Source organism: Polypterus senegalus, chromosome 6 (genome assembly GCF_016835505.1).
Source record: "Polypterus senegalus isolate Bchr_013 chromosome 6, ASM1683550v1, whole genome shotgun sequence".
In the NCBI taxonomy this organism is placed as follows: domain Eukaryota; kingdom Metazoa; phylum Chordata; class Cladistia; order Polypteriformes; family Polypteridae; genus Polypterus; species Polypterus senegalus.
Window position 1 is genome coordinate 94,577,880 of NC_053159.1, and position 12,249 is coordinate 94,590,128.

Sequence of the window (12,249 nt, forward strand, 5' to 3'; positions counted from 1 at the left end):
CAGTGCAATCTCTTTGACACAGGAAAATGGAAGCTTGTCTTTTGTAATGCACAACACATTGACTAGTTCTTACAATATCATATGGGTCATTAACATTAACAGTTGAAGACTAGTTCAATCTAACTTCAGATGTCCTGCTAGCTATAGCTCTCACATCAACCATCCAAAGACTGGTGTATGTTGTGCCTTTCACAGAAAAAAATGACAGTGCAGTGTAAAAGTATACACCTTATCTGATTACCTGCACAACTATATATTTTCCACAATGAATACTACTAACTCTTTATTGAAAAAATTACAGCTAAAAGGACTGTGAGAACTAATAATAATTATAATACTTTTCTATGTATTCACTTAAGAAAGTTGTACAACGCTCAGTTCCTCGTGTGAAAAAAGTAATTACCCGCTTGCACACAAAAAAACTGGTTAAACCACCTTTATCAGCAATAACTGTCCTTGTGGCTCTTAACTCCATTGAGAATAATACACATAAGGCAATGTTAGGACTTTACATTCTGGTATATGTTGAAGATGTTGCGTTTTGAACAGCCATGTTCATATGTCAAGGAATTTCTAAATCATTGTCATGGTTTTCTTTTAACATAATTCTCCAAAGTCTCCCTGCAAAGAATTTAGTAGATATATATATTTATTTTAATTCAATAGATCCACTGGAGAGCAGCAAGGGAACTCTTATTCTGCTTGAGCCACTTTGACTACACAAAGGCATTCCTAAGCTTCTGTAGACAAAGATAAGAAATGACAGCCAGAGAGTAATTAATCATCTTATAAACTATGGAAAGTTACTAAGGAAGCTAGAAACTTAAACAACTTATCATGTGATTATAACCTACGCCATCTTTCAGATGAGGCTGATAGAAATCCTTTTATTTACAGTATAATAGCATAAATATGAGTATACATATGTAAAAAATGTGAAATATATACAATATATATTGTATACTGCATAGTATATAGAGTATATATGTGTGTGTATATATTGTAAGTAACAGGCAGGATTATCCACCACCCCACTCAAGAGAAAAAGGGAATTTTTACCAAAATGGGAAACCGGAATGGAAGGACAGTGATGGACTGACATCTCATCCAGAATATTAATGGGACTTTTACCCAGACGAAAGGACAAAAAAAAAAGAGCAATGGGGAAAGCTCATTTTCCAGTATATGTTTGCTTCCAAACAGCTAGATGGCAGCATCCCAGAACCTTGGTAATCATGTGGACACCTGCAAGGCTTGATAGGAGTTCACGTGCCATGAACCAGGCCTGCTGAGTCCCATGGTTGCCACTAGGGAGTGCTGCAGAATTTCATGATCCCTATTTTTTGGGCTACGCTCTGACACATGGTACCCCCCATTCTGACTTAAAAGGAAGCCATCCAGCCTACTCCAGTGTAGTCAGAGTTGGGAAACAGACAGCGAAGCTCACCTGGAAGAGTAGAAGGAGCTATTGTGAATTAAAGATTGTGGTACTATATGCATAGATAAAAGGGGTCACAGTAAAATTACATACAACAATGTTTTTAGCCAAAAGCTCAAACTCTATATGACAGTGTTTATTTTTTAATATAGCAGGGAAAAAAATTATAGGGTTGCTTAAGTCCTCAAGAACCAAATCATGGTTGCAAAAAATGACAAAATACTACTGGTGATTTAAAAAAAGAAACACAATTACCAATCAATTTATTAGGAACTATTTCTTTTAGAAAGCAAAGATGCAAACTCAAGGTTAGTTATGAATAAAATTGTTGGTTAGCAACAAATATTAAGCTTCTAAAACACAGCACATAGTAATGTCTTTGACACGCAACAGGCTTGCTTTTGTTCTTATGTCCTTTAGTCACGGGTCTTTCAGTTCCACTAGCATATTATATAACTGGATGTACAAGTCAGTCCCAGGGGAACCTGCTTCACGAGTACAGCTACCAGCCCCACCCCATACCTCCCTCATTAACTGTAACAAGTATGCTTTGTGCTATATCTGATACCTTGTCAGTGCTATCATTTAGTATATCATGCAGTAAACCTGTAAGAATATCAATGCACCACATAGCTGCCACCTATGTGACAAATAAGTCCATATTCCAAAACAGCATGAATGGCCTGGGCAGAACCAACTTTAAAGAATCATAAACTTTGTTTCCCAAATAGTGCTATAAATATAATTTTACATAAAATGTTTTTCTGCTTGTAGAACAGGCTTTGGAATATCTTCTTTTGGCTACTTCTGTAGGCTTCAATCAAATTCAAATTCATCTATACTGTACATTTATTACTAACTTATTTATCTCAGCTATCAATCCAACCACTTTCAAACCTGCTTAATCCTGTTTAGAGTCATGTGGTGCCAAATAGTATCCTATAACAACTGGTATAAGGCAGGACTCAACACTGGGAGTGATGATACCAGATCTTTCCATATTACATACTGTTCATTCATCAAAAAGCTCTTTAGTATGGCCAATCATATACAGTACTGTATTACAATACTTATATACACTATATGATTCCCATTTAATTCTGACACAGTAAAAAAAGGAAGTATACATGTAGACAATTGAGCTTTGAACATTTCTCTTGAAGCAAATGCAAACTTCACACACAGAGAGGATCTCAGAATCTAGCAGCTACTTTGAAGCACTGCTAACAACAGTCCATAAATAAAAAATGTAATTCTGAATGATGTCAAAAATATTATGATAAAATTAAAACAACATTACTGCGATGGGCTGGCACCCTGCCTGGGTTTTGTTTCCTGCCTTGCGCCCTGTGTTGGCTGGGATTGGTTCCAGCAGACCCCCGTGACCCCGTTAGGATATAGCGGGTTGGATAATGGATGGATGGATGGAAAAAACAACATTATAAATGCACAATAGAAATAAACAAAAATAATTCAGAATCAAATTATAAGCCCAAAAAAATGTGAATGATAAAAATGAGGACATACTGTAATTTAGTGGTGAGTCCAGAAATTGCACAGACTGCAGAGAGTGTGGTGGAGGTGGTGCTGGGTCATGAGGGATCTTGAAACAACTGGGTGGGCAAGCCATAAGCTGTTTGTAAACTCTAAAACATTTTGTGAACCAGAGGTGAGTTCCGGGAGGGAGGGCTCCTTTGAAGTATAGAACATCTCGATTCATTGATGACTGAGCTAAGGTCCGAAGCTGGGCTGGAGATAGTCCCACTTGAATTTTAGCATAGCTCTATTCATTAATGATTGGTGTATGGTTCTTAGGGGGTCACACCCTTACAGGAGAGCAGCTAAAGTGATTGACAATTGATGATAACTTCATGATAGCGTGTTGTGGGGAGAGCTTTCTACTAAACAGGGAAGCCTGGCTTCTAAATGGGGGACCTGGTCCCTTCAGGCCTCCCCACAGCTTTCACCCCTTCTGTAATTCAGTTACATATTTCAGCAAAAATAGTCAAAAAATTAAACATATTCAACATGTTTTTATTCAGATTAAAACTGAAAAGCCTCATGTTCGATATATTAAAAGTGCTGCTCTGGTTCAGGCCTATGTATGATTTAAAAACAAGGACATCAATGTTGCTTTCCAGAAAGATATTCAACCCAACCAACTCTGCTATTTATAACCATAGAACATGTGTTGAATGTGATGTGCCTGCAGTGACAGAATCTAGACAAAGTGCCAAGGACGGTCAGGACTATGGTGGGTACTGCTTCAGAATGCTAGATTCCCTAACAGAAAAAAACGAGTGAACAGTATGTCCTTTGAAAGGGCTGGGTGCTTTCATGTAAACACCAGCTGTAAAAAGCTTACTGTTTAAACTAAACATTAAGGAACATGAAAACAAACCTCTCTGTTCAAACATCTGATATACATCCCCATCATTCAAATTTGCAACTATCTCGTTTTTCTGTCCATTAGATATAGATAGATAGATAGATAGATAGATAGATAGATAGATAGATAGATAGATAGATAGATAGATAGATAGATAGATAATATACCATGCACAAAATAATAAAACAAAACAAGATAAACTATTGCCAAAGAAGATTCTGTCCTCCTGTTTTCCTAATGAACATGGTCTCTCATCATTCCACCAGTGAGACTCTACTTATCTCTAGACTTGTGAACTTCCTGCAAGGTGGTAACCTATTAATGCTCCTCCTCTGTTATTTCCAGGTTAAGCCAATGAATCACTTCCAGAAGTAGGCACGGCCCTTTTTGGCATTGGTAACCACAGAACAGAGCTCCCTCTAGCAGATTTTGAAATACTTTCATTTAACAGTGTCTCTCACACAGCTTCCGTGATGTTTGCCTTTAAAGAATAATACGCTTCTGTCTATCCCAGTGAGGAAGGATGTACTGCCATCTAACAGACTTGATGAGTTGTATGTATCTCCTGGCAGTCCTCAGTCTGCTTCACTCACCCTTAAAAAACACCATGGTCCCAGTTTTAAAAGCACAGTATATACAGTATTTGGGTTATACAGCCACGTATAAATGTGTTTCTATGTATCTCAATTCTAGATAGACTGATAGATTGACAGGTTTGAAATGTTCTCTAAGATAGATAGATCTCTTTTATCATGTGCAATACAGTGTATCATTGTATATATTTACTGTACATACAGTATAATGCAAGGCTTTACACACATCACATCCGATATTCCTTTAGTTTTACTGTCTACTTGTAAAAGTTACATTCTAAAAGCCACTGAATCCAATTCAGAGTCATGAGGAGGCTGAAGCTTATCCTGGCAGTACTGGGCAAAAGGCAGGAACTAGCCCAGGGCACTGTACTACTCTGTCACAGGGCCCTCTCTTACACACACACACACACAGACAATTTTCGATTTGTCGGGTAGTCTATCTTTCACATCTTTGGGCACTTTAGAGGAACACACAAAAAGTGTAAACTCCACACAGATAGCATCTTGGCTGGGGATTCCTACCTAGAACACTGCACTGCTGAACACTGGAAACTACTTACCACTGCACCAGCATGTTACATGGATAGTTAATAGATAAATATGCATTGAATAATACATTCATTAACTGGATTGAGCAAGTTTAATCATGGGTGGCTGGATAAACCGATACTGTAAATATATACCTCTAAAACATTTTTACATCAATATTTATATAGCAGTTATAACGGTACGGTATATTCTTCACTTATCGTAAACCTGTACACAAGGAGCACTCTTATTAATAGCAGTAGTAGTATTACCAAGTGTACGGAGTACAGTAAAATTCTTACATGCATGGTCAAACGTAACATATGTGAAATCCTTCCGTACATTAGTTAATACTTCTGTCACCATTTGTACGAACATAATGCTCGCAAAACTACAAATGTGTATTTATAAATATATCTTAAAAAGCAACTTTCTAACGTATGCAATAAATACAAATAGTGTTTCCTTATACCGTTCTCTTTACGAAGTGTATATTTTATCTTTTACTAAATGTGTGCTGTATTCATTTATCTCTCAGTTAGTGAGGTCCAGTACAGTATCTGCCTAAACGTATGCTTTAGATATCGATATCTGTTTCCTAATCTCTGCCCTTGTCGATACGTTTAGCCCTCCATATACCTGTAAATGTAACATAATAAACGACGTTACTAGCAGTAACCAATTACCAGAGCATGTTTGAGTTTGACAGGTCTGTGCTGTTGCCGCATATCTGTCACACCCGTAGAGTTGCTGGCTTTTGGCGACTTTCAAATGCCTCCCCCTTGTCCCCACGCCCCCCGTCCCCTGGTTTCCTACTCACCCCACGATGTATCCCAGCACTGCCAATTGCACCACTCGGTACAGAATTCCCACACGCTTGTTCTGCGCAATGACATATTTCTCAGTTTTGTAGTCAAAGGCGGAAAGACAGACAGATTTGAGCGCAGCTGCTGCCATCTCCTCAAGCGCGGACACACTGCAGTGAGCAATGCGGTGGACTTGGCGCTCCTCGGGCGGGAGCACGGCGGAGACGCGCAGTCGGACCGGAGGACGCCGGACGACACGCGGCGTTGCTACTGCCGCTACTGCTGCGCAGAATTTGCCGTCAAATTCTTTTAAATAGAGGAGACGAGGCTGACATGAGCGCCCCCCACCACGTCACACTACGGCTAATTAAGTTTACACTTTGGGAAAATACTAAAGAAATACTAAATAAGATTCATGAGACATCCCAACCTCCACAAACTCATTTCAGGTTCACATGACATACTTCAACTTTTAAACATACATCCTACACCTTTGGCTGGCAGACTCAATAACTAATACGTTAATGAAAGTAGCTTTTCTAATCTATTTCTATGGCAAACCTTCCTTGTATGTGATGTAGCTTGATTTGCGGATTTGAACTGTTTGTCGGATGACTCATCTTCATAATAGTTTTTGTCAATGAATTTAATTTTGCAAGACGTCAGTTTCACAAGTGTTTGGTGAAACAGCTGATTCCTGAATTCTGTCCTAATGTGAGGCAGCATGCTGTATGCCCTTTCCACACCACAGCAGCAAAATCAGCCCCATCAACTGGCAGAGCTCTTTGAATCTCAAACGATTGATTGTACTTTGGATAGATGTCCCCCAGAACTCATCAACTGGCAGACTTTTGTAGTTTGGGACTAGTCCTTCAAGATTTGCTGAGAGATAATCCAGGACTTCTAAGTGGAGATGTTCTCTGCAGTCTGCTTTGATCACATTTGGAAATCTCTCTGCCAGAGTCGAAATCTGCTCTGGACTCACCTCTTCTTGGCTCTCTGCATTGATCACTGACAGATTTTTCAAGATTTCATCACTGATTGGGAATGTCTCCAATATTTTTTGAAAGCTCCTAACATAGTATGTTCTGGCATAAACTTGTAAGAAGACATCTCTTGTGCTTCCTCACTTAGCAACTGCCTCATTGTCAGGCACTTAATACAAAGCTTTTCATCGGGGCAGTGCATTTCAGGGTTGCTCCTGAATGTTCTGTTCTCTCAATGTGTTTGATTCAATCAATTTTCTTGATATGTCATGCAGGATCTCTTCTACACTCTGATCCAACTTGTAGAGGACAGGTGTGTTTTTTTGGGAAATCAAATTGAATTTTTCAAAACATTGTGTGAAATTATGAAGAAAACATGTGTATACTTTCATTTGTTGGCCTTTCAGCATCTTTAGAATATGTGATGACTTCTGATTTTCACTCATTGACTCAAAATTACAACTAAAAGCTGGCCATTGGTGGAGAAGATGGTCCAGACCTTTTCCTAAAGAAACCCAGTTTGTATGACAATACTTTTGTACTCTCTGTTGGGCAACATTGCAGAACTCTTAAAAACTGATTTAAGTCTCCTCTTCATTTGAAATGTTTCTCAAAGTAGTGGAAGATGTCAATGAGCAGTTCTTCAGGTGACAATAAGAGCTCCTTGGCAGCAGTTTTAGTACAAATGTTCACCAAGTGACTTGGACAGCCAGCACTGTAAATATGAGGGGCCTGTGCTTTCACTCTTGATAAGAGAGTTGTTTTTGCCAATCATCACATTGCAATTGTCACTGCTAAATCCAACACAGTTGGACCAGACAAGGTCTTTGTCATGCATGTGTGATACAATGCAGTTGAATATGTTTTCAGCTTTGGCATCATTGCACACTGGAATGTCTACAAATCCAACTGCTACTTTATCTTAAAGTACCTGGATGATAGGGCACACGCTTTCTCACACATGATATTATTGCTTTCATCAACCAAATGATGAACAAGTAGAGCTATGCTTTGTGTGTTAATGTCACTTGTTCCACTCACACCCTGTCCCTCCTCATCTGAGACCTTTGGGCCCATCACCATGTCTGCAGAGTCTGTTGTGTCTGCTGCTTGGGATGCCCCTACAGGCACATCTTCTCCAATGTCCTCCAACCTTATGGTCTCTTCCAGAAACTGTCATGATTTTCTTTCTGCATCCTTTTTTTGTATTCCACCTTTTTCTTAAGGTCAGGACATACCAGGTCAAGTGTTAACCTCAGCTTATGGTCCTGTAATATCTCTGCTGCAGAGAGTCCAGTAGTGGATTGGGGCGTAAATTTAATTTACCGATAATCCTATAGCTGAACAACACTCTGAGCACTTTAGTTGCTGTATTTCCTTTACTGGTTTTCTTCATCATTACTTTAAAAGTCTGTAACTCTCAGTTAAACTATTTGAAGAGGCATGAAAAGGTACAAAGGTTACATGAACAATTACGTTCTTCTCCCTGAATTCTTTAAATTCTAAAGTCACAAAACAAGAGCCATTATCAGAAATTACTATCTCTGGCAGCCCCAGTTTACTGAAACTTTTCTGCAAGCAGTCAAAAGTAACAGTTGCAGTGGAAGAACATAATGGATACACATCCATCCATTTTGAATGAGTATCTTTGACCACTAGGAATATGCAACCCATAAATGGACCAGCATAGTCAAAATGCAGCCTCTGCCATGGTTTGCTAGGCCACTCCCTGGGATGCAGTGGAGCTGTGGCTGGTACATTCCTGTGTTCTAGACACTGGGTACATGACTGAACTAATGGTTTAATATCCCTGTCCAGGTCTGTCCACCAAAAATAATTTCTAGCCAGAGCCTTGATTGGTGATATACCTGGATAACACATCCTTGTCGCCAATGTGATATCCTCCAGAAAGACACAAAATGAAGGGACAACTTTATTTTGTAATAACGCAGCTTCACATCCCAAACAAAGACCAACCTCCCGTAAGTCCCCCAGCACACCCAAAAAATCATTACTGACAACTACCCCCTAAATCACAAACAGCAAATACAGATAATGATCTCTTATTACACCTCCACTTGATTGCCCCCTAATGACAGCCCTTTACACTCCTCCTTAATAATACTACACTCTACTTGGCAGAAAAAGAGAGAGCAATCTGGATGATCACTCTCTGATTCAGATAAGCTCTGGATTCGTTGCTCTCTCTCCCTCGTGCCCTCATTCTAAAAAACAAATTTCTGCGACATTGTATATAATTTGTGGGCATCATGGAACCACTATCAATATGCAGGAGATTCCCGGAATGTCTGCAAATAGATAAAAAAATAAAAATAAAATAAATAATACTGCTGATGTGAGATACCAGTAAGGAGACATGACAGGTGAATTGGTTCTTCAGATTTTACCTTCTCTTTAGCTTTACATGAAAATGGTTTTACTTCATTATTTTGTATTTTACTGGTTTAATGCTTCTTTATTAGTAGTAACCGGAGAATTATTGTAAGTTCAAATTAAAACCAGTTTCATTGAAGGTGGTTCCAAAATGTTTTAAAAATGTATTATGATACTGAATGTTTTGAATAATTGAGCATTTGTGTTCCAAAATATTTCAAACAAGCAGATTATTTAAAATGTATTTTTTAAATATAGTTTATCAAAGTTGTTTTAATATTTAATTGCGAGGAACACTGGAAAGTCACAGTGAGTAAATGGCAGGAATTAAATCTGCAGCCTTGTAGTTTGCTGTCCAACACTATCAAATTTAACTAACACGACGAGTTTTGGGTATCACCATCCACGTATTTTATATTGCATCGGCAGTGGACCTACGCTTTTGGGACACTGAAACTTGAACTGTTATGGGGCCCCTTCGCAACCAGCAATGAAGTCTGGGTAAGCAATGGTCATAAAAACAAAAGGCTTAGGCTAATCTAACAATATTTCACCTTTATTACTTACCTTACTTTACTAAATAAAACTTGTATTTTTGAGTACAAGTAATTAAAATATATCCTTACTAGCTGATTACCCAGTGGCTTCGCTCACTGAGTGCAAGGGAAAAAAATAAAATGTAGTATATAAATCATTAAACAGTAAAACATTAACATGTAAGAAGTAAAGATACATTGAGCAGTACTGAGTGCTTTCAGGTAAAGTACATTTTAAAGACGCTATAACACAACAGGTAAGTAGCACTAACAGCAGCTTAAATGTATTTGGATCATCTCTCAGTAGCAGATCCCTTGTGAAAGGCGCTACACGACCACTGTGGTATAGAGATTACATTTTCTATGCGATCCTGCAAATTTCTGCTTGACAATCTTGCACTACGTGCCTGTGATTTAAGAGTAAAATTATTCTGAGAAATGTGGACACTGCTGTTTCGTGCTTAACGGGCAGAAGGTCCAAACAATTCCCAAGTCCAGAACTTAACATGAAGAGGTCGGTACATGTTCTTAGATGTAAACCCTCCATCTTCTTAAAAGAATTCATCACAAAAGCAACCTTGAATGTTGCAGGGTTTTAGTGACTTGAACTCACCTTAAGGGACAGTAAGTAGTCGTGCAGCGCAATTTACAAAGAGAGTTTTTCTTCGATGGCGCCAATCACACTCATTCGTAAAGATATCCACTCTCCCAGGAGACGCCTCCGAGCGTCCACTTTGTTCTCACGACCCCTCGCTGCTGAAGGCAGTGTCGCCTTCACATTGTTTACAGCTCGGCGCAAATAAAAAGTAGAAAGACGCAAAGCTATTTTCCTCATCTCTTCTACTATCATGTACTGCCAATTAAAAAAAAGTTATAATGTGGCAGATTCCACAACAGTCACGTGGAGAAATAAATCAAACTTCTCTGTCAGAACGTGCCTGGCTGCAGACGGCTCAGCACTGGAGTCCAGAGAGGTTGGGTGACGCGGGGTGCACTTCTATGGGATAGATCGGCGTGTTTGTGTTTACTTCTTTTCAATATCAGTAAAATAACTCTCACACAAATAATAACAATTCGTAAAGATGATATAAAAATGGCGTCCACAAAAGAAGTGATTAGTTCCTGTATTATAATATGTTCTGTGGTCATACGTAATTTCCGTTTCGCGTGGTCATACGTAATTTCCTTTTCAAACGCAAAAAGAATTTTATATATATAGATGAACACTTTATTGAAAACAAAATTCATGTTTAGAATGCTATCACTTTGAAAAGGCAATCACAATGCTTACATGATTCACATTAAGTAGTTACTGATAGTAAGTTATTAATGAGTTTTGTAAATAAGGCCCAGAAGATGGACTAGCACAACTCCCAATGATGTTCAGTTTTACCTCAATAGACATAGCAGTATTACCTCTACTTCTACTCCCCATACAAAAGCTATGTGTATATCAGCATCAGTTATATCCACTGATATAAAATGTGATAAAAAAGGTAGGTTGGAATAGCAGTCACTGGACTAACATAAAGAGAAAAAGTTGAAAGAAGTAAAAAAAGATGATCATACTGTAAGTAACAGATCAATGAATTGCACAAGGTTGCAATGGACAAAAATGCACATTTAATGACAGGAATATTAGCAAAGAGCCCCTAGCATCAGAAAATCTAAGAGAGAACAATACCATCTCTAATATGATAATTTGGTTAAAGAAAAGTGAAAGAGGACCACATTAGAATAATTATTTTACGTAACAATGTTTGGACATGGCATGAAATATGATATATTTTAACAATAAATGTTTCATTTAGTTAATTTTCACTTATTGAAAAAACGTGAAAATTGAATTATTGAAAGTAATATAATAAGGCATTGTCTTCAGAATCCATTAGTTTATCTCCGGAAAGCAAGCATTTAATAATTGCTTTAGCTTCATAAAATATGTAATTTATGAGGAATGCTATCCATTTAAAGTGGTAACCTTGCTTATAGCACAGTTGGGCATCACAAATGGCTTTGTTTTGTATTGCATACATGCCTTTTTATTTGTCACATTCTACCTGCAATACTTTGTATTTTTGAATGACTAAATTTGAACTTTCAGGTAGCACAATGGTCAGAAATGCTAATGCATAACTTTAGAGTCCTGGGTTCAAGTCATTGAGACTGCACTATGGGTGTTTGCAAGTATTGTGAGAGTGTTTTTGGCACTGAGGTGCTCACTCCAATGACAAACATGTTTGGTTAACTGTGCAACCTGTAATTGCCTGGCATCCCTTTCAAGACTAGTTCTTGCTTTATGCCCAGTGCTGTGAGTGTAGGCTTCAAACCCCTGTGACTGCTAAATAAAGGGTTTTGATTATGGTATCACTGAAGCACGGCAGGTAATGCTAATGCCTCATAGATCCCAGGACCTGGTTTCCAGTCATAGTCATTCACCATCCATGAAAGGTTTTCATGTTCACCCCCATGTATGCATATGTCTATGCTAGGTACTGTGGAAGAAGAGTACTGGCACCCAAACCCGGTGACATGTTCTGCCTGTATAGTTTGGAGTCAAGGAACGCAGGCAGAAG

The 12,249-nt window shown here is 38.4% G+C and overlaps 1 protein-coding gene across 2 annotated transcripts in view; it reads right to left on the reverse strand.

Annotated features, from left to right (window-relative positions):
* Positions 1-6,091, reverse strand: part of p2rx5 (purinergic receptor P2X, ligand-gated ion channel, 5) — a 55,417-nt gene extending 49,326 nt beyond the window's left edge. For both annotated transcript variants that reach the window (XM_039756547.1, XM_039756548.1), the window contains exon 1: positions 5,772-6,091. In XM_039756547.1, the coding sequence (XP_039612481.1) occupies positions 5,772-5,908 (137 nt within the window). In that variant the 5' untranslated portion in view covers positions 5,909-6,091. The remainder of the gene's footprint in view (positions 1-5,771) is intronic.
* Positions 6,092-12,249: the final 6,158 nt, after the last annotated feature.